The 23,776-nt window shown below is 32.4% G+C and overlaps 1 protein-coding gene across 1 annotated transcript in view; it reads left to right on the top strand.

The window, feature by feature from the left end:
• LOC123660327 (cytochrome b5 reductase 4) overlaps window positions 1-19,310 on the top strand; it is an 86,426-nt gene extending 67,116 nt beyond the window's left edge. Inside the window, exons 4-11 of the mRNA XM_045595430.1 lie at window positions 12,213-12,359; window positions 12,573-12,641; window positions 12,712-13,346; window positions 13,509-13,725; window positions 15,256-15,443; window positions 16,138-16,238; window positions 18,313-18,402; window positions 19,082-19,310. Of these exons, the coding sequence (XP_045451386.1) occupies window positions 12,213-12,359; window positions 12,573-12,641; window positions 12,712-13,346; window positions 13,509-13,725; window positions 15,256-15,443; window positions 16,138-16,238; window positions 18,313-18,402; window positions 19,082-19,310 (1,676 nt within the window). The remainder of the gene's footprint in view (window positions 1-12,212; window positions 12,360-12,572; window positions 12,642-12,711; window positions 13,347-13,508; window positions 13,726-15,255; window positions 15,444-16,137; window positions 16,239-18,312; window positions 18,403-19,081) is intronic.
• Window positions 19,311-23,776: the final 4,466 nt, after the last annotated feature.

The following is a 23,776-nucleotide window of genomic DNA, read 5'->3' as shown; positions in this document are numbered from 1 at the left end:
GTACTTTACGAAATTGTTAGTTTTGAGAGTTTTACGTTTATTTTAATAATTTTTAGTTTTTAGGATAAGAAAACGTAATGTGAGCATAAGTATTTTAAATATAATATACCTTCTAAAGTACCTGCCTACTTAAATAATATTTTTACAGGTGCAATTTGCAATAGCAAAACAAAACGTCCGCCTATTCCAACAATTACCTCTGATCTATCATTTGAACTGATAGTATTGTTCTTACAATAAAAAAAATATTTTCATGATAAACGTTTTATTTAAAAATAACATGAGCAAATATATTTTTTACATCATCTTCAACGTGACAACTAAACTTACCATCTTCAAAATATATTTTTTTACTAGAACAACGCGATATGTTTTCTCTTTTTTTTTCAATCGTTATAATTTCATTAATTTGGACGCAAATTTATTTTCTATTATTAATATTTTAATTCATTAATAGTTTATCTTTAATCACTTCATACATAATTAAGCTATTCTGACCATAATTTAAGAGTTATGGTCATTCAAAAGTTAAAAAGTGGTTTTCTGTAAAACTACGATTTTTGATATATCACACTGTTGTCGCAAATGGGCGATGTGCAGAAACAAATTTTAGATGTCTTTGTTGACAGCACAGGGGCGAAGACATAATAATTGTCGTTCAATGATTGATTAGTTGAACTTCACGCCGAAGTACATCTTTTGTTCATTCGTATTGCTTATTGGGCGCAAAACCTTTGATACTAATTAGTAGCTACCTTGTTAAAAATCAATTATTTTAGTGACGTTATGATTTTACTTGTGATGAAATTACTACCACGAATGCATAATATTATCCGTAATTTTTTTATACAACTAGGTCGGCTAACAAACGTACGTCTCACCTGATGGTAAGTGATCACCGTAGATTATAGACGTCTGAAACAACTGAGGGGTATGAAAAATAGATGTTGTTCGATTCTCAGACCTACCCAATATGCACACAAAATTTCATGAGAATCGGTCAAGCCGTTTCGGAGGAGTTTAACTACAAACACCGCGAAACGAAAATTTAATATATTAATTTAAGATATACGAGTATTTAATGAGTACTAAATACTTGTATTTTATTTATTTTTTATTTTGTTCAGCTCAAAACTATTTCCAAACTATTTTCTTATTTTTTTCCTTAATTTCAATAATTTATTAAATGATTTTCCACTCATATTAATAAAACATTGTTGTATTGTTTAATGTCGTAAATAAATCGCAAAAGAAATGTATGCGACCTCCACTCTGTCGCCGATCGCTCAATATCGGTACCTACAAAAATTTTATACTAGTACATTTATATATGTACATTATATAATAATCACTTCACACATACTTCAGCCTATCGCAATCCACTGCTGGACATAGGCCTACACAACTCATGTGTTTTGCCCATAGTCACCACTCTGGGCAGGCGGGTTGGTAACCGCAGGGCTGGCTTTGTCGCACCGAAGACGCTGCTGTTTGTCATCGGCCTGTGTATTTCAAAGCTAGCAGCAGTTGGACGTTATCCCGTCATCGGTCGGCTTTTTAAGTTCCAAGGTGGTACACCCACGGGAACAGAGGGGGTGGCTATATTCTTTACATTTTTTTTTTACGTGGGGAAAATCCATCATGGATACCCTCCAGCACGGGGGTTCCAGAGGGTTATGTCAGACTCCTACTGACTAAAAACCACCACGTGTGAGCAGTCGTCCGCCTGGGTGGGGCGAGTTGGGGTCGCGTTAGCATTCGCCACCTCGCCCCGGCGGTAAGCCCGGATAAAGCCTCCGGGTCCCGGCACAATGGTTGGGTGGCCTCGCTCACAAACAAGGCCACCCCTCAGAAGTGTGGGGCCGTGTCGCCCGGCCGGCCGAAGTCCCCCGACTATCGGCCGGCGACCCCACTATTACGAGGGGGGGAGGAGGTGGGCAAACCGTCTCCTCCTTGCCCCCGTACGTCTGCGCCGGAGTGCGTCAGCGGAGACGTCATTCTCCCTGGCCCGCTCCGCGGTCTCCTTCTGCGTCATTACCTCTTCGCAGAAGAAGACCGCCGCCTGCCACGATCTAGCGTCGTAAAAGCCATGCTCGACAGTGAGAGATCCCGTCCGAGGACCGCCGAAAGCGCGCGCCGCTGTGACTCCCACGCGGCGCACACCTCCAGCGTGTGGAGCGCCGTATCCTCTGGTGCCCCACACTCGTGGCAGGCTGGAGTCGCCTCCCGTCTCGCGATTTGGTGCAGGTACTTACTGAAGCACCCGTGTCCGGAAAATACCTGCACCAAACGGAAGGTCAGCGGTCCGAACCGCCGCCTCACCCACTTTTGAAGGACCGGCCTGATCGCGTCCACCGTCCACTGCCCGGGGACCGGTGGGGCCAGGTCCTCCGTCCACCGCCGCAACGGTGTCCTGCGCCTGCCTCCGCATGCGTGCGACCTCCTCCAACGTTGGGGGCTCCCCCGGGATCTCCTCGCCGCCACGAAGTGGTAAATCTCGGCGAGGATCTCCGCCTGTAATTCCCAGGGGGGATCGCCGGCCAGCACGCACGCCGCCGTCCAGGACACCGTCCGGTAACTGCGTATCGCCCTCGTCGCAATGACCCGCTGCGGACGTCGCAGCAGGGTCAGGGTGCGACCGAGGGCGTCCGCCCAGACTGGTGTCCCGTACATGGCTATACTCCGGATGACTCCAGAGTACAGCCGACGGCAATTGGCACTCGGACCACCCACGTTCAGCAGCAGCCTCCCCAGTGAGGCGGCGGCTTTCACGACTCTCGGAGCTAGCTGGTTAAAATGAGCCCCGAAAGCCCACCTCCCGTCCAGGGTGAGACCCAGGTACCTCATCTGGGCCCCCACCCGGACCCGGACCCCATCCAGAGTAACGTGTGTACCTGGACGGGGTCCCCCTCGAGTGGCTATATTCTTTACTGCCGTAGCCCCACAGCAGATTATATACTAATATACTATTGACTATATACTATTCACTATATACTATATACATTACTGTATTTTAAAATAAAATTAAAATATAAAATTCATCCTAATTTTAAACATAAAAATTTTGTTTAAGAAATTATAATTTTTTAAATCATTCAAAAATTGTAGTGTAAACAGTATTCTTTAGTAGTAATACCAACGAGCAACAATAATCTTGAATTACCATAGATGTCGTCATACAGCCGTCATCGCCACATACCATCGAATATCTCCCTCCAGATTTCATCATCATATCACCATATTTATGGGATACAATCGGCTTATGTACACATACTTTATAAAAATTCGTTTACCTACGAACAGAAAAGCAATATATTTGCTACTTTTGTGGAATCTTCTCAATGTTCCTTGAGATTCCATCATCATATCCTAAATCAGTGAATATTCCAGCTTCCTGCTTTAGAATAAATTAATTCAAAAAAAAATATTTTTTAGAAGCAGTTTACAATGAATCCGTCGATGATCGGTATCGAAGGACTAAATAAAACTGAAACATAAATTTCACTCCTGATTTTGGAAATCGGTTAATAATAGTCGGTACTCATTTCAGATTCTTTTACATTCTTCAAATATAAATTAAAATGGTTCGAATTCTTTTATGATTAAATTAGTTTTCTTGTTACTTTGAAGACGGCAGACTTAACTTTAAGCCTCCACGAAACTCTCCCGACATTACTTAGGAATTATTTATTACTTTCTTTATTATCATTTTTATTTCTTGACGAAAATGTCTTCTATCACTGTTACTGTAGAACAGTTTTGTGTTTTTAGTAGAACAGTTTTATTTTTCCTTTCTCTTTTATTACCGCTATACATTTCTATTCTATGTTTATGTTAGTCATATCGATGTCCAAATAAATTCAAATTTTCACTTCTCAAAAATGAATAAAAGAACTGAATGATGAAAAGGCTGTAAATATGTATTATTTTAGGAACTTGTGAAATATGGATCTTCTTGTTGTATTTATAACAGTATCATGGTGACACTTGTGATTAAATGATTGTATTAAATTACTTTTACAATTAAACAAATTCAACACGAAAAATTCTAAGTATCATCATCTATTAACTTAAGATTTGACATTGAAGTCACGTCATAATAAACACATCTAAAAGCTATTAAACAACATTGGAAGGTCTAACAAATTAATGAACGTGTTTTAAATTACCTCTTTAAAATTTAACATCTGATCGGTTATCTTATAGTATTATTATTTATATGTCTAAATTATGCCAAGAAAATTAAATTAATTTATGAGTTTCATTAATGTCAGTTTATCGTGTTATGCCTACGATGATTCACTTGTCTGTCTAGAAAACAAATTTATATAGGCTTTATCTATCACCTTTGGATGACATAAATATGTATGAATTGTTTATATTTATATATGAGTATATGTGTATATGTGAATGTATGTAAGTGTGTAAGCATATGTATGTATGTATATACGTATGTATAATTTTATAATCTATTGTGATGTATTCTAATTTCTATAACAATTATTTGTACACTTCCTAACCGCTTTTCTATGCGCTGTCCTATACCCAAAGATTGTCTGGAAGAAATCGCTCTTTTAGCGATAAGGCCGCCTTTGTACATCTTCCTCTAATTATACTACTTTCGTTTGTATCTTTTATGGTGTGCAATAACGAATATTATTATTATTATTATTATTATTATCTATCCCAGAAAACCTTTCCCAAAAATACATACTCTAATCTAAGGCCATTAAAAGCAACAAAAAACTATTTGTAAATATATATATGTTTTTTATTGAAATATACTCCAAAAGTAATATGAATAAGAATTTCTATACTATATGTATTAAGTATTCTTCATATTTTATGATCGTATTATGTAATGGCTTTTAAACATACTTGGAGGGGATAATTTAAAGCATTTGAGGTAAAATATTCTTCTACACGTAGCGTTCTTGAGTTAATTTAACGCTGCGGTAAAAGAAAATTTAACAGAGCCTAAATATTGATCGATGATAAAAAATATAATAGACAGCCCTCGTGAATTCACCTACGTCGATATGACCTATGCGCCACTTTCAAACTATTTTCTTTTGTACTTTGATATTTTCTTTCTTGTTAACTCCTTCTAGTAGTAAACCTATTATTAAAATTGGTAAAGTTTTAAAATATATCGATTATAAAAAACCTTTCTTCTTTATTATAATATTAGCCAATAAAAATATAGTCTTAAAATGTAGGTACCTAAATAAAATACTCCACAGAGAATTGTTACACAAAAACAGTCTTAATCTGACGTCTAACCAATGTAAGCACTCGTCTCTTCAAAGATTTGGTACCTAAGTTGCGACAGTTGCTATCGACTTACCTAAACTTTGTAGATCCTCCTTCAATAATATATCGCATTGTTACGACTCAGCATTTTCTGCCATAAAATTGTAGTTTATTATAAATGTAACGTTTTTAGCTTGTATACTTTGACATGCGAGATAATATTAACATATGTAATGGTTCAGGACATTATTTTCCTATTTTCGTTCGACTTCAAAGCAACGTTTTTACGGGTTCGTAGTGAAAGATTATCTAATACAAGGTAAATAAAGGAGTTTTAATCATTAAATAGTATAAAACAAAGTCGCTTCCCGCTGTGTGTATGCTTAGATCTTTAAAACTACGCAACGGATTTTGATGCGGTTTAGCGGCTTTAGTAAATAGAGTGATTCTAGAGGAAGGTTTATATGTATAATAATACATCTATACATATAATAAAATGGTAGGAAAGTCAAGACTGTACATTGAATATTTTTTTAAAAGAATACTTGGGGTGTTATCTGCAATCGATACCGAAGCCAAAAATATAGTTTTTAGAATTTTTGTGTTTGTCTATATGTATGTCCGGGATAAACTTAAAAAGTACTGGATGAATTTACTTCAAATTTGGCACGAATATTATTAAGAAGTCGGGTCAACGTATAGGCTACATATTATCATGCTATCACCTACCGGGAACGAGCAGTGAACCTTTATTTCCTCAACGCATTCTGAAACAACGTGTAATGTATCGACGCATATTTGAATGTTGCTATATAAGCTAGCTTCACGCTATAAAAATCACGCAATATAAGTAACTAAGCCGATAAACATAATTAAATGAATATAAGTAGACAAGACAATTTTAAAGCAGCGCCATCTATGAGATTTTTCTGTAGATATGAAATGTAAAGAAGAAACGGGTAAATGAATTTTATTTTAAAAGGTATAATCGTAGGTATTTTTGGTGCTGTATCGCGTTCACGCAGACTACGTCGCGGGCAGCAGCTAGTGCATAATATAGTAGAGGAACACTGATAGTTTTTGCAACCGCGCGAAGCCGGGGCCGGTCGCTAGTATATTATAAATGTTAGTATTTATTTCTGAACTGTATTATTCTGAACTATGTCTAATGAAAGAACAAATGAGTTAAATTGAGTAAAAGCGAACTTCTGTAAGACGAATACAATATGTTTTTTAAGAAATGATTTTACGCAAAATAAAACACCAAGCGTAGTAAACCTAGAGCATTGCCTAGAGCAACATTATTATTATCCAAAACATTATTAATATTTTATGATCAATGGCGATTTTATTTGTTCATAAATTTCTAATAGTAGATAAACACTGATAAGTATACAATATAAATTTAAAAAGAAAGTCAAATTGAATATACATGAAATAGATTTATCAAACCTCCGAATCTTCACTCACGCGCCTGTTCTCTCGTTTATTTTGCCTTCATGCATTACTCAATTATATTACAGAAATTCATTATCTTAACATACATACGCTTGAAAAGATTTAATTTACAAAGGTAACTAAGCAACTAAAACATATAATTAAGTGTAATGTATCTCTATATATACAAAAATAAAATAAAACTGAACCCGGTTAATATAATTTATAGATGAGTAATAAATTAAAGGCAATAATAATTATTATAAACGACACCAGCATCGTTAAACGCATGTTGTCATTTATATTTGTTATTCTATACCTATAATTAATAACAAAATGTTTTATAGCCTTTAATTAACCGTTTTAGATAAACATTTACTTATGAACACATTTTATTATGAATACATTTTATTATGAATATTCGTTTTTAAAATGCTAGATCTAAATCTAGAGATTAGAAGTACAGTCGAAAAATATACTGGAAGCACAGCTCCCAAAACAAAAGACGAATAATCTTTTTTCTACATAAGTATAAACAGACATATATTGGTATATGAAGGGCTGAACCCTATCGACAACGCTTTATGTTGCACAAACGATTTCATTGCGTTCTTACACAGTAAATTAAAAGACTGATCGAACTTAACGGGATCGTTTGCTAGCTCTTTGTACAAACCGGTAGAAAATGTTCAAAGAAAATTTAACACGTTTTTCGATAGCAATTTAGCAAATAAAGGCAAAAAAATAATTCGCTGTCCATCTTTATAAAATCTCTATTAACGCTCTTCATCGTTTTCACTTATTGCAACTTTGTAGGTAAAACAGCAGCAGTTTATTAATATTTGTATTTAATATTTATATCAATTTTATATGCAAACTTATTTTTGAAGTTTTCAATATTATACATATTGATTATGTACACCTTAAAAACTAATTATTTATAGATAATCATGATGATAAATCGCATGTCCGTGTGGAATAGTACCAAGAATGCTGGCGGCATTTCCCCCTAGAATTGTAATACAGATTATTTGGGTAAAATGTACCACCCTCTCGTCATCAGTGGAGGCGTGAGAAGAGGAGTCAATGCTTTTGAAGATTTAGCAATTAACTATAAAAACGGTCTCAAAATTACCTACCTAGTTTTATCCTTTTATCACATTACATTATATTAGTGTCTAGCATAATTTATTTGATTTGATTTATATTTTATTCTTTTAAGTGTTATAAAACAACCGCTCTGGTGTAGTGGTATGAGTAGTCGCCAAAAATACTGACGGCTTGCGGGTTCGATTCCCGCTCGGAATGGATATTTGTATTTGTACGAATGTTTCTTTCCGGCTTGGATGTATGTCCTTGTGGGCCTCCCCATCGTGCCCCGGAGAGCTTGTTAAGCTGTCGCCGATCGACGGACAGTCTGGTCGGATAGTAGGAACATATCTGCCAAACCGCAGTGGAGCAGCGTGGTGGATTAAGATCCAATCCTTCTCCTAAATGGAGAGAGAGGGCTATGCCCAGCCGTGGGATGTTAAAGGTTGAATCCCTATACTAAAAAGAAGATAAAATATCGCTAATATCTTTTAAAAAGAATAAAAAAATCCACGAAACCTCTATTAAAGGACCCTCACCCTTTATAAGTCCACTTATCTGCTTGCGATAAAACCTTTTTTTCCCTTTATTAGGAAAACAGATAGTGTTCTCAGCCCACGCTCGAAAGGCTTTTATATATTTATTCGAACGAAAAAATATAAGCATTGGAGTAGAAAGAAACGCGAATTAAGATGTGTTCTTTTTATCCTAAAAGGAATAACTATTAACTATATTTGTGTACTTTTCTTTATTAAAAAACATCAAAGTATTGTATGAGCAGCTTTTCTAGAAAACAATTTGTGTCCAACAATTTAACGTACTTATTTAGTTAATGATTGATCGTTAATGCATGTTGTAGATAATGATCACATTTATAACATACTATTTGTGTTTGGGTAAATAATAGGCGTTTATATTCTAACTTCTCTATTCTTTATTCTGTACAAGCGGACTTAACAAAGCAAAAATACAGCACGGCAATTAATAGACATCTTTAGTCGCCATCGAGGACAAGAAAAGAGTGATACCATATATAAAAATAAAAATTAGAGTGGATGGGCACAGATAAACAAATGTTTTTATTGTACTATATTCAACATATATCATAAAGAGCATTTATAATGTATACTCTTTATTATATTTAACATCAATGACATTCTTTGAACACAATAATACTATCAAATATTTACAAAGCTGCTATAAAAATAACAACAATCATATATATTAATACGCTAAGGTTAAAATGTTTGCCACCCTTTTTAGAAAAAAACCTCACGATTACTCCACATAAATTATGTATCATTTTGTAGATAATTCTCCGATATCAACAACAAAAAAATGTAATATTGCTTTTTTTGTAAATTAGGTAATTAATTATTAATTTTGAAACAACGTCAACATGATTGACAGTTATTATACTTATTTGGTGCAAATTATTCGCACGGGTATTGCTATATATATTAAAAGATTATGGTGGTACGAAATTCGACTGGTTAGCTAGTATATAATATATTACAAAAATAACTGTCAACGTTGAAATTATCCACGAGTAGTATTCTTCAAACTCGAGTCTGAATAAAAAAATGTAGGCTAAGTTTAAATTGGTCTATATATAGATTTACTAAGGTTACTTAATTCGACCGTATATATATGTTTTTTTTTTATGTATGTTCGGGAATAACTTCATCGCTTATGAACCGATTTTATAATTCTTTTTTTGTTTGAAAAATATATGTGGGTGGTACCATGATAAGAAAGCCAGGATCTGATGATGGAATCTTAGAGAAATCGAGGGAACCCTCGAAAATCGTAGTGACGACTAGTGAATTTGTTAATTTTTTTCGTCTACTTACGTTGTATTACTTGTCGATGTAATTGAAGTCGGTTTTTTTTTCGTTTGCTAATTGCTTTATCGCTAACAAAAGCTTAGCAAGTTACATTCACTTCCTGAGATAAACAAAAACTTAGAAACTAGTTACGCCCCGTGGTTTTCCTGACCTCGTGGGAACCTTAATGTGAAAATACAGACAAAGCTTGATCGCAAAGTTTCTGTAGTTTAAGCATCCATTTTTACATAAAAGCTACAGGACATCCGCAAAGATATACCCCAAGAAAATAGACCCTCTGACTCTTACGACATAAATTTATAATGTCACTTATAACTATACCCGTATGTAACTAATTTGGTAATTAGGTAATTTAAATATTAAACAACAAAAGTGCATTATTTCAATATGGATCAAATTATTTTCTTTATAATTAATATTTACTAAACAATATACTCTGTTTTTAATTAGAGACAAGCCTAATGATGCTGTTAATTCATCGATTTCGTAACAGTGTAGTAAGCGAAATTTATCTATTTATATAACAGTCACGTAAATAAGCTCACAAATTGTTGTTTGGCGATTTTGAGGCTCACGTCCGATGTACATTTTTGTAAATAAATTGCCTTTAAGATATATATTGTGAATATTCATCATATGAAAGGTCATGGCCAGCTGTGCGCGGAAAATGTTTGTACTTTAAATCACATATATCGTAATTGTACCAATCGTACAGAAATTTGCTGTAGATCATAATTAGATAGGTAGAATATATATATATATATATATATATATATATTATCTGAGCATGTTGGGACCTTTGTCCTAAACAGGCTAGTCATTCACATTACAACTTTTAATACTTTACACCGTCCCACCGTCAGCAAATATAGTTTAAAGATACTTCCTCTACTATGTATCAACGGCAAAAATCGTTAATATCTGCAGGTTCAAACTATTAAAACCAAGTTTTTCATTGCATATGATTTTTTTTTTTTGTTTTGTTTTATTCTTGCATCTTTAAACGTTGATTTACATTTATTTTTAAGTTATATATACCTACATATTCACATCTATTTGTTAAATTAGTTTTTCTCTTTCGAACCAAGTAAAATATATTCTAGGTCACAGCAAACTCATACTGTATACAAATCCTTTTAGCTTACTCCAAACGCAATACAAGATACGAATCTTAAAATGGTTGAAACTTCCATAGTAAACCTTTACCCAACCCAGCGAAACGTGATGAAAATGTTAAGCTTTAAGATCGCGAATTCAAAAATTAAAATGTAATATCAACTCTACATTTTATTGTGTTTATTTTCGGGAAACATGCAATTTTTTATTACATAACTTCATCTCAATTGTCGCTTGATTGATTACTTATTGTATGATACCACTGTAGGGCATGGCTCTTTCTCCATGTAGAACGGTCGAAGCTTGATCGTCATCTCAATTTAACTACTAATAATAAAGATTACAAAATGTAACAAATTTTTAACGGTCTTTTATTAAAACTAACATATATTGAAAACAAACATATATATATATACCTATATATATATATATATATATATATACTTGTTCGTTTTGTTAATTATACTTGTACAAGTAAATTTGTCTGTATTATAAATTTGATTAAGCTTTTACTGTGAGCTCTATGTGATCTGTCGGGACTCGGAATAATAATCCTTGCGAAGGTAGTCGACGACAGCCTTAATTTAAATAATTCAAATCGTGACCATAATTTCAAAGGAATTAGTTAAAGATTCCACTCAAATTGCTAATCAGATGACTTCGTACGTTTAATAAAATGTTTTTGAATTCTTGTGACCATCGTACTTCAATATTTTGTTATTTACTAATTCTTTACTTTTGTAAGCTTGTTTAAATTTATAAAGAACATACATTTATACATATATTAGGAAACTGTTTTTAGATGTTAAAACAGACTAAATATGAGAAAGATGTGTTTTAAACGTAGACTAAATTAGTCAACCATTTTAAAGGAGTTTTCTACGTTAATCTGTAAGAAATCGAAATATGTTATGAAAAATCCGATAACACAATTAAATCACTTGATCTACTTAAAATGCGTTATTAATTTTCTGCTTTTAATTGCTTTAAAATAAGTGCGTATAAAAAGAATTGTGGTAAAAAATTATAAAATAATATTGTTTGCTCGCAAACAAAAAAAACCGGCTTCAGTTACATCGAAAAATAATACGAAGCAGTCAGTCGATAAACCAGTCAATTAAATATGCATTATTAGAGAAAACTCAAAATGTACTTGTCAAATTTCGATAAAAATGAATGGGACCACATGATAATTACCAGCTTTTCATTGACAAAGAATCGTCAAAATTGGTGAACCAAGTAAAGAGTTATAAGGAAAAATATATAAAAAACAAAATATAATCGAATTGTACCGCAAAATAATATATATTGCCCGAAAGTGTAACTACCCTCTTATTGCGAAGTAAATATATTCTTTGTATTTGTTTATTTTTAAGTTACATTAATTTAACAAACATCTTTTATATTAGTTATCTGTTATTTTAATATGATTATCATACATATGCTAACCCCGCGATTTTCTTTTAACAGGCAACCCTCGAAACAAATGTGCTCTTCAACCCGGCCATAGTCTTATGGACTGGATTCGACTGGGGAATTCCGGAAAAGATCTGACAGGAGTTGGTGGTCGTATCCGAACGGTAACGCCTGCCGAACTCGCTACGCACAACACGGAAAGTAATTATTATTTTTCGATATTTTTGCATTAATTTGACGTAATTAATAATATTATGTAATTGATGATTTAAAATATGCTGCAAAAAAATTTAGCATTAACGTCAGGCGACAAATAAAATATTATCAAAAAATAATCCCAACCTTAATGGTCCCAACCTTATTAATTATTTTGCCCGTTACCCAAATTAAAGCGGTATAATTATTTTTTTTCAGAAGACGCTTGGCTAGCTATCCGAGGAAGAGTTTATAACATTACTTCTTACTTGCCTTATCATCCTGGAGGTACAGTAACTTTACTTAATAATCAAATTATTTTCTGTGAATTAAAATTGTAACGAATTTGATATTGCAGGACCTGAAGAACTAATGAAAGGCGCTGGTATTGATGCAACGGAACTTTTCGACAAAGTCCACCCGTGGGTCAATTACGACTCACTTTTAGCGAAATGCTTGGTAGGTCCACTTAGTTTTGACCGGCCAGACGCTGAGGAACTATTTGACATATCAAATCCATCTCCGAAATCCGACCGACTCAGAGAACCATCAAAAGCTCAGGAATTAGTAAGAAAATCGATGGAAAACTTAGCAAACTGCATAACGCCGGTAAGAAAGAAAATAATCGCTAAAAGTGAGGAGAATGTCAAAGGAAGTCCACCGAGTAAAATAATGCAGAGCTTAATACAGTCTAGCGATTTGCCGGTATCTATAAGCCGAAGAGCGGCGTCGAGTCCTTTGAAATCAGCGGACAAGACAAAGGATTCACCTCCTTCACTACGTTTCGATTGGATCCAAACGTCGACAAACCTCACTATCTCTGTATACACTGGACCTTTAACTAATCCCGGTGGTCGTGCGAGAATTTCTGAAGACGCTTTGTTCATAGATGTTGCGACTAATGGTTGGTTAAGGACATTAAAGTTGGTGCCCGAAGAAGCTATAAAAGATCCTATACGGATACGAGTTTTTTCAGAAAGTGGTAAAATAGAGGTAAAGACTTACTCATATTTTAAAGTAAAAAATGAAATTGTAAAAATAGTTTTAGTTTCTTAAGTTTTAAGTTCAAGTTTGTTGGCCTTTAAATTTAATTAATTATATTATAATTGATAAAAAAGTTATCGTAATACAGTTACTAAAATTTAATCTTCTCAGGTTAAAGTGTTAAAGGCTACAAATAAAGTGTGGAAAAACATTGGAGAGACAATATTCAGCTCACCGACTGAAATCTCCTCCCCTCGCACGCTTGAATGTAGGGTAGTGCACGTAGAACGCGTTTCGCATGATACTACCCTCCTCGCACTGGTGCCAAAAACGGGACCTGTCGTTGTTCCATTAGGACACCATGTTAGAGTACACCATAGAGAAAAGGGTAAGATTTGTGTATTTCTTTCATTAAATTATATTTAATGTGATAAAATATCCCATGGTCTATTTTTTTGTCCAATAGCCTATTAATTGATATTATTACAAATATTTAAATAATTTATAAATGGAATATGCAGCTATACATATATTTGGCTCTATTATTTTAAATTAAAAAAAAATATAGTTTTTCCAAGTCATTTTTGCTAAACACTTCTGAATTGTCAGCTAGTTCATCTGTTTTAGTTAACCAAAACGAGGTATTGATACAATTTTCTCGGAATTAAACTTCTATTGAGGCCCAGAAAAGGTCAACGGTAGTTTAGTCAGCGATAGTTACTCTTTAAAAATAATCTAATTTGCACTGTGATTTGTATTCTAAAACTTCAAGGCATATAATTGTCACAAATATATTGCTTACCTTATCCGTTACTATTTTTTTAGAATGCTTTAGAAATTGACATAACATAAACAGGTGAACCAGGAAATACAGAAAAAACTTTCCATAATAATTACATATATTTTACTCCGTTTCTGAATTATGAGTTTACGTGAATACGCGTATATGAGTGAAATGTGAGTAGCTGTAGTGTAACAATATAAAAACTATTACGACACTGGGATAGTCATTCTTTATTTTAAGATATTATTTGTTTGACAATTTTAAATTAAAACAAGATAAAATAAGCAAAAATAATAACTTCTCAACATATAGTATACAACACGTACTAAAAGTGTATGTGCTTAAGAAGAAAATTATTTGATTGATGATACAGGACGATGCAATCAATCAAACGATGAGTAAATATTTAATAATAGATTCCTCCATTATAACTTGTACATATTTATAATCTTACACTCGAGACTCTCTTCGAGGTGATTTTAATTTAATAAACATGTACTTCTATGTACATCATAAAATATTCTATCATTCATATCATAAATTAAATGACATGTATAACCTCAGCATTTTTTATTATTTTATCAGAAACGGTGATGGGTATTGTGTACATGTGAAGGAAGGACTAACTTTATCAGTTTAAGGCTTTGCGAAGTCAATATTTACCCTCGACGAATCGTATTCTTTTACATAACAAAATCCGTAATTTTTGTTTCTAGTTTCCAATATATATTTAAATAAAGTAGATATAAATAATATTTTACTGGCAAAAACTTTGGTACAAGATTAACCATAAAGAAGCGTGGTAGTGTGATATGATAAGTAGCTCTGGCTTACATGTAAGGTATCCGACAAAATTTATAGATCTGAAAACTCCATATTTTACTATTGAAATTGAAAGAGAAACCAACTGACGATGCGATAGCTTCGTATAAAATATTCTTAACACTTTATTCAAACAATGTTTAGAAGAATGCCTGATTTTTAAGAACAATTTCTTCCTCTTATATTCTGATATCAGTAACTGTGAAAGTTAATATTCATGTGTGCCTTTATTATGTTTACATTTCTATTCGCTCTAGATTTTTAAATCTGAAAGAGTTAGTTGTATATATAGACATGCCTTTTTTTGTTCAGACAAGGAATGTGTCCGTTCGTACACGCCGGTGGGTGACAATTGGGATCGCTTCGGAAATGAATTCAGCGCTTTGAAGTTAGTAGTGAAACGTTACGACACCGGCGCCATATCTCCTCATCTTACTGGATTGAAAGTTGGAGATCTAATTACACTGTCCGGACCTTATGGAAACTTTCAATTACAAAAGGTATATTCGCATTTAAAATAATATAAATATAATTTTATTAAAAATCTCTACATAATTATACGTTAGATTATTTATTAAATTCCTAATCTAAGAAGACAAAAGGATGCCATTAATTAAAGAAGGTATATAAAAAACTCGTTTTATATATAAGAGGAAAAGGATAATTAACATTACCTTGTCTACCGAGGCTTGACGGGACGGTCTCGGAAACGCTCCATTATATTGAGACTTTCTCGGCGGAATGTCTCTTTCATCCGTAAAATTATAATATCTCTAATTTGTACTTTTATTCACAAAATGTAAATGTAGTAAGCAGTTTTACAGCGTATCTGACTAGATTACAATTCGTTTTCATGAATGAATATAATATTGGCCAGATATAATGGTAATAATTTGGCCAACAATTTAATATTAACATGTTGTTACAATAATATTAAAATTAGACGTAACATGTGTTTTATGTTTAAGTTTTAATGATTGAGCATTAAGTAAAATGAGGACATTCTATATCTTGAATATTTCATGATAGAGATAAATAGAGAATATTGAGATATTCGTATATCAGACACACGTCGATGAAGATTAAATATTTATATTTAATACAATCTGATATAGATCATATCAAAGATTCAGATCAAGTTAAGATTTATGATGTAAACAAGGAGAGTATTAAATAGTATTTATATTTTTTCAGCTGAAGCAAGTCAAAATTTTATATTTAATAGCGGCGGGTACGGGAATCACTCCAATGTTGGGATTGTTAAGATTTATGCTAACGAGGTCGAATCCGAAATGGTGAGTAAAAATTTGCGATCAAAGTATTTGTTGTAAGAACATAAAAAGGCCTCTCAAAAGTTCAAGGACAATATTGGTTTTGTTCATGGAAACGAGGTCGGTTTCTCATAAAAAAAATTTTTTGTAGTCAATTGAACGTATGAAGCTCTAAAAAAAGCAGCAGCAGCAGGTAGCTCTGACTATAACAATCATAAATAATTAAATACCTAATATATTTTTAACCGACTTCAAAAAAAGGAGGAGGTTACGCAATTCAACCGTATATATATTTTTATGTATGTTCGGGCATAACTCCGTCGTTTATGAACCGATTTTGATAATTCTTTTTTTGTTCGAAAGGAGATATCCCTAGTTTGGTACCATGATAAGGAAACCAGGATTTGATGATGGGATCTCAGAGAAACCTAGGGAAACTCTCGAAACTCCGCATAACTTTTTACTTGGTGTACCGAGTTTAATGATTTTAATTTAATCGAAAGCCGATGTTTATCATATGGTCACATTTAAATTTCACCGAGATCTGATTACAACTTTTGGAGTAATCTTTGATAATGCGTATTTACTTAACTATTTTTTCGTCTACCTACGTTGTATTACTTGTCGATATAATTGAAGTCGGTTTTTCTTCGTTTGTCTGCAAACACAATTATAAATATTATTTTTCAATTATCTTATGATACGAGACTAGTATCAATTTTAAATTTTTCTGATCTATTGTATACATAATCCTAATAAGTTTACATATAAGTATATATGTATATATTATTGGATTGTCTGAAAGAAATGGCTAAATAGCCAAAGTCCGCCAATTGTATTTCACAGTCACACACAGAATAAATAATACGCAAAAAGCAAAAAATATTCGTATATCTAAGGGATTACAAATAAAATAAAAGTCCTCACGATCCTACGTTAAGAAAAAAATGTATTCAAGGTCCAAGGTAAAAAATAAGGCTGTTTTTCCTTTTTTATCATAAAGTGAGTCTTACTGTAAGAATCGGTCATACAAAAGTCGTTAACCATTAAATTTTTCACAAGAATTATTTCTATCTTCTTTCCTACGATTCACCATTTTAAAGATATTACGGTTTAGAACTTCATGTTTTTGATGTTCGGTTAAATTTGTCACCGAAGCTTCGGATTCGGTTCGGATATAATGAATTTTATAGGTATAATAAGCATGAAAATATTTACAGTCTTGTTCATTTACACAGAAATATATTATGCAAATAATGTGTTTATTTTATATCATTAAGAATAATGATGCTGCGTACTATTTTTATCTATATCAATCTATACTAATCAGGAAGAACTATAGCACGAATTGAATAAATCTTTTTGTGTTGAAATTGAATAAAAAATACTTCACCAACAAGGCAATTTTATGAAGATAAACTGCTTTTTTATAGAATTTAATTTGGATGCATAATTTAGGAGACTATGTATTTTTTTGGGGTCACCAACCCGCCTGCCCAGCGTGGTGACTATGGGCAACACACATGAGTTCGCGCCATTTTTGACGCGAACTTGTGGAGGCCTATGTCCAGCAGTGGACTGGAATAGGCTGAGATGATGATGATGATGATGATGATGATGATGTATTTTTTTAAAATATTTTAATTAAGTAACTATTGTAAAGGAACTTTGTCTTTAATCTTCTAACTATTTAGGAATATTTTCAGGAATAGTTTCTGTTCGGTATTTTACGAATTCGACAGTCTTGTATTTTCTTCGATCTTTCACACCATTATCGCTCGCTAACCATTCTTTTGATACTGGATATTTTTATATAATTCTGTCATAATTTAGGGTCTGCTCCCTAAAAAATCATTAAATAAATTTGATCGCTTTTGGAGCAGCGTAATTTATTGTATTGTAGAAATAGATTATAGATTTTTCTCTTAAACATAAATATAAGAAAATATGGCTTACAAATCATATTTTCTTCGTAATTTAATTCTTTCATATGTAGATAATATTGATTCCATTAAATACTCTACCCCAAATTACTAAATAGTTACTACACTTTACGCTGAATGTTAAATGTATGTATGTATATATTTTGTTATTACAGTGAACGTGTGCATTTAATATTCTTCAACAAAACGGAAGAGGACATTCTGTTTAAGGAAAAGTTCGAAGAAATGGCGAGACAAGATGTGAGGTAAACAGAAATTTCGTGATCTCTTGCATAATAACGCAATTTAATAAATGTTGTCGACCTTGAAATCTGTTATGCCAAACACTTTTATTCACTTAAGAATAATTTCTTCTTAACTGAGATGAACGTGTCATTTAATTTATGTAAACAAAATTATTTTACTAATTTACATTTTATAAATTATAATTATAAATGAAATCTAAAATACGAAAATATTAGTTATTACACGTAAGCCTATTTTTAGAACGTATCAAGTATTTCCTTAGTTCGTTAAACAATTAAATAAATGTATAAAATACTTAATATTCCACTAGTAAAACTCTAAAGTGAAATATTATTGTTAAATGTAACTGTCAAATAGTAAAAGAATTACTTAAATCGATTCAGTAGGTATTATCAGAGGGTACCGAATCAATTAGAAACAAACCTTAGCTTTTATAATGAAACAACTTTCACACAACAGTCCTCCCGTGACCATGGTTGCTGTAAAATATCCGAAACGTCGGGCTTTTAAAAAACTTAATAAACCGCGATAAAATCCGAAAAAATTGTTTCATTATAATGAGTGAAATTTGCGTAAACCTTAGTAAACAATTAGTAAAATGTTGCCCCTTTTTTAATTTAATAAAACCTAAAGTTTTATTTTAATTTGATATACATATTTAAAATATTTTTTCTCCAGGTTTAAAATAACACACGTTTTATCAAATGCCAGTTCTGCGTGGACGGGACACAAAGGTCGGATAAGCAGTAAAGTTCTTACAGATATCGTCGATAAAACGTCCCTGTGCAACGAAGACTTACCGCATTTTGCATGTTTGTGTGGCCCAACGGAATTTACACACACGGGGATGGATTTATTAAAAAAATTGGGAATGAAAGAAAACGATATACACGCTTTTATAGGATAAGTGTAAATATAACTTATATCTAAGTCCGTACGTACGTACGTATGTGAAATTTCAATCCAATATTTATAAATTTTTTCATAGATGTAGATACGGTAAACTTCCAACAATTGGACAAAATTAATTCTTCTTTCTTGACATCTATGCACAGGGAGATCTCTATTTGTACCTATAGTTACCTAATTATAGAAACAAATACCTAACACATTTTATTCCTTTGTTTTTACAAATTGGATTGAGATTATTTAATTACTGAGACGACAAATGTATAATTATTATAAAATATATTTTGTAAAATATCTTAGCAGTCAATTTTTATCGAATGACAAAATTTACGTATAGAATATATATACATTTGTCTTTGCGGTAATAGCTACAAATTTAATTTTATAAAAAAAATGATATATTAAGCGATTTAATAAATATTTTAACTCACATTTTTTGTAAATAATTCCATAATATAAAATCAGGCATTATAGCAGTATTAATCAATTTTACTTTTTAACAAGTACAAAAAATACTATTAGTATAGATTTAATAAGCAATTACCAATATTATCGTAAGAAAGACAAATTGTAAAATAATTGATATCGTCCGATGAGTGAGACATATTTTTTTTTAGTCTAACGTTATAATTAAATAATATTATAAAGTAGCACACAGTAACACCAAGTCAATGTACCTACTACCTACCTGAGTACTTATTTTATTCTCTTACATATCGAACAATAATTTTATTTTATATCTCATTTTAGTCGTTTTATTAAAACGTATATTTTCTATGATAAATAATTGGAACCAAATTAAACTATGCTTAAAAAATGTTGAATTTTATATATATTTTCTAGTCCTTGATTTTGTTTTAATTTTGTTGATTGGTTTTTATTAAGTACATAAAAGTATTTAGGAAATTTAGTGTTTTTTAGAAAAAACCAAATACCGATAATAATAATTCAAACTATTAAGTGAAATAAAAAAACATGTGTCTTTATTTATTTTTGTCGACATTATAAAATTACATAAATAATTTAAAAAAGTTTAGTAGTAATATTTTAGTTTTACAAACGTCATATTATACAGTCGTGTGACTGATATTACGTCACTTCCGTTATATATTTTTCTTACGGTTTTAGTCTCACATTTTTCTCAGTTCGGTCGCCCAGCCAAATGTCAAGCCTTTTTTTTTACGTGAGGAAAATCCATCATAGATCCATCATCCAGCGCGGGGGCGCCAGAAGGTTAGGTCACACTCCTACTGACTAAAAACCACCACGTGTGAGCAGTCATCCGCCTGGGTGGGGCGAGATAGGGTCGCGCTAGCATTCACCACCTCGCCTCAGCGGTAGGCACGGACAAAGCCTCCGGGCCCCGGCACAATGGTGGGGTGGCCTCGCTCACAACAAGGCCACCCCTCAGACGTATGGGGTTGTGTCGTCCGGCCGGCCGAAGTCCCCCGACTATCGGCCGCCGACCCCACTATTACGAGGGGGGGAGGAGGTGGGCAAGCCGTCTGTTTCCTCGCCCCCCTACGTCTGCACCGGAGTGGGCCAGCAGAGGCGTCTTCCTCTCTGGCCCGCTCCGCGGTCTCCTTCTGCGTCATTTGGCTGCCGTAGGAAACTTCGTTCCAAAACTAATTAGATGAATTCTAATAAAAGAGAATAAATTGAGGTAAATATAATGTACTAAATTTCATCAGTCAAAAAATTTGGTACTATTTTTTTATTTATATTTCTTATTTTTATATTTTAAACGATTAAAAAATATTTATTAAAATCGTCATTACACAGGCAACCTAAATTATATTATTATATTCTTGGTTAGATTTTTGATAGATTTTTAATGTTACTCAAAAAAAAAATTAAAACCTTACATTCATATAGAATTTATGCAAAGTTATAAGTATTACAAGCAAATAATAACATGTTTTCTAAAATTTGACAGAAATGTTTTTTTTTCTTTCTTATTTTTCCTACCTCTCAAGGTTCATAGGTTTGACATAGGAATAGTTTACAGAGCGTTTTACTTTTTGGAAAAGTGTTTTTGTTCTTTCTGTAATCTAGACATTGAATAGAAAATCTTTTCAATTATCTATTTAAGAATTTCGATTTTCTTAAAATGTCGAAGTGATTAAAATAGAGTAAATCTCTATTCTTCTTTTCTTAAATATAAAATATTTAATAAGCCCAAATTCTTTTTAGAAAATAAAATGAAGTGTGATAATCTAGTTATATTAGAAAGAGTATAGATAATTTCATTGAGTACTGTAAATTATAGTGATAATATCAAACGTAGTCAAGTATACTTATATCTATTTAGCAAGTGGACACTTAGGAGTTACTATTTTAATCCATCCACATTTCCAAATAATTTAATATGTGTGCAAAATTCTCCAAATATAAGCTACCTACTTATTTTACTCATTTTCGTTTTGTATAGTTACATCATATGTGAATTTTGAATGAAAAAAAATAGTGTTATTATTTCATATAAATTTTAAAAATATTTAGGGTGTATGGTAACTTTGGTTGTAATAGAAACGACATTTTTTTTTTATCTATAGATCTTACGTGTTATATCTTTTTCAGAAATTTTAATGATAGCTATGTATACCTAATTTATATTTTAAATATACCTAATCTAATAAGGCTTTATTCACATTGACTCAAAGTCGAAGTATTACACAGAAGCAGTATAGATTCAAACGTGACATTGATGAACTCAATCTCGATTTAGAAACGTTCAAGTAAAATAAACTCAAGCTATAATTATTATAATAACTCGGTTTGCGTCCGAGTCCAGCACAAAGGTGTAATTGCGGCTTAAATGTCGAAAACACAATACTTACTACGATTAATATAATTATAATGATGAACGTAGATAAATAAAATAGTTTTATTGCAGACAAAACATTTTAAAATGAAAAAAATAATAATAAATGAACTAAATAATTAACGAACTCGTGAATCTATCTCTGCTATGGTGATGTTTTGGCATCAATGTGAATAAAGTTTTAAGGGTTCAAAAAAAAAAAAAACAATCATATAATTAGGGAAATAAAGTTACCACGTTATTTACCACGTATGTTTATTTTGTTGTATTTTTTTTTTGTAGCGAAATAATATTAAAGTGCCTACATTCCATTTAATAAAGAGGGTTGTCGGTTGTATTGTTTTATTTTTTCCTAAATATAGTATTAATGAAGAAGATCGTCTTTTATTTTAACCCAACTACGGGGTAATGCAAATAAGAAATAATGTTTTTACCCACTGGTTACGTCGCTTTTACCGTCACATTTACCATATTATTAGTCATAATAAAATCATAGATACAAATGGATTTAATGAAATTTTTAATAGATAATAGAGCTATATCGCAAATAAACCTTTTTATCCATGTTACAGTTCTATATCTTAATACCAATATAATATTATAAACATACAAGCCTGTTAGCGCAATTTGTAGTCACCCTGCTTTCTGCCTCGAGGGTTGTGGGTTCGATTCCCACCCCGAGTCAGGGTGTAATATAAATATTTATTTATATATTTATCTATGTATTATTTATGTATGTTTACGAAAAAAAAATTGTAACTATATACCAGTCTGCTGTTACCTATAACACAAGCATTAAGTTGCTTACTTTAGGAACAAACGACTGTGTGTGTACTGTGTGTTGTGTAGATATTATTTATATATAAGTCTATACCAAGTTAAATTACTAAAATATAAATGATAAATTACTTAAATGACAGTTGCCCGATTACTTGTTATGTACCTAAGTACCTATGTACAATTTAATTTTCTCCAATTTTATCTATATAAATAAATAAAATTGGAGTGTCTGTTATGTTAATATTAAAATAACCACTTTTAACTAAATTCGTATGTATACACGCTACATATACGAAAATAACACTTTTTATAATTTTTCTCTCTTTATATGTCATTATTTTTATCTGTCTGTCTGTCTGTCTGTTTGTTTCGGCTAATCTCTGAAACGGCTGGACCGATTTTGACGGGACTTTCACTGGTAGATAGCTGAGGTAATAAGGAGTAACTTAGGTTACTTTTATTTTAGTTTTTTTTTTAAATAACTTCGAACTAAACAATAATTATTTTGTTAATTTCCATGCGGACGATGTCGCGGGCACAGCTAGTACCTAGTATAGAAGTGGTAGCAAATAAACAATTTAGAACAATTATTTATAAATATGGTTTGAAATTATTTATTCATCATCATCATCATTTCAGCCTATCACAGTCCACTGCTGGACATAGGCCTCCGTAAGTTCGTGCCAAACCGGCGTGAACTTATGTGTTTTACCCATAGTCACCACGCTAGGCAGGTGTGTTGGTGACCGCAGGGCTGGCTTTGTCGCACCGAAGACGCTGCTGCCCGTGTTCGGCCTGTGTATTTCATAGCCAGTAGTTGGATGGTTATCCCGCCATCGGTTTTCTTTTTAAGTTCCAAG

Source organism: Melitaea cinxia, chromosome 15 (assembly GCF_905220565.1).
Source record: "Melitaea cinxia chromosome 15, ilMelCinx1.1, whole genome shotgun sequence".
NCBI lineage: Eukaryota > Metazoa > Arthropoda > Insecta > Lepidoptera > Nymphalidae > Melitaea > Melitaea cinxia.
Note: the sequence above shows the minus strand (reverse complement) of the source record. Positions and strands in the feature narration are given on the sequence as shown.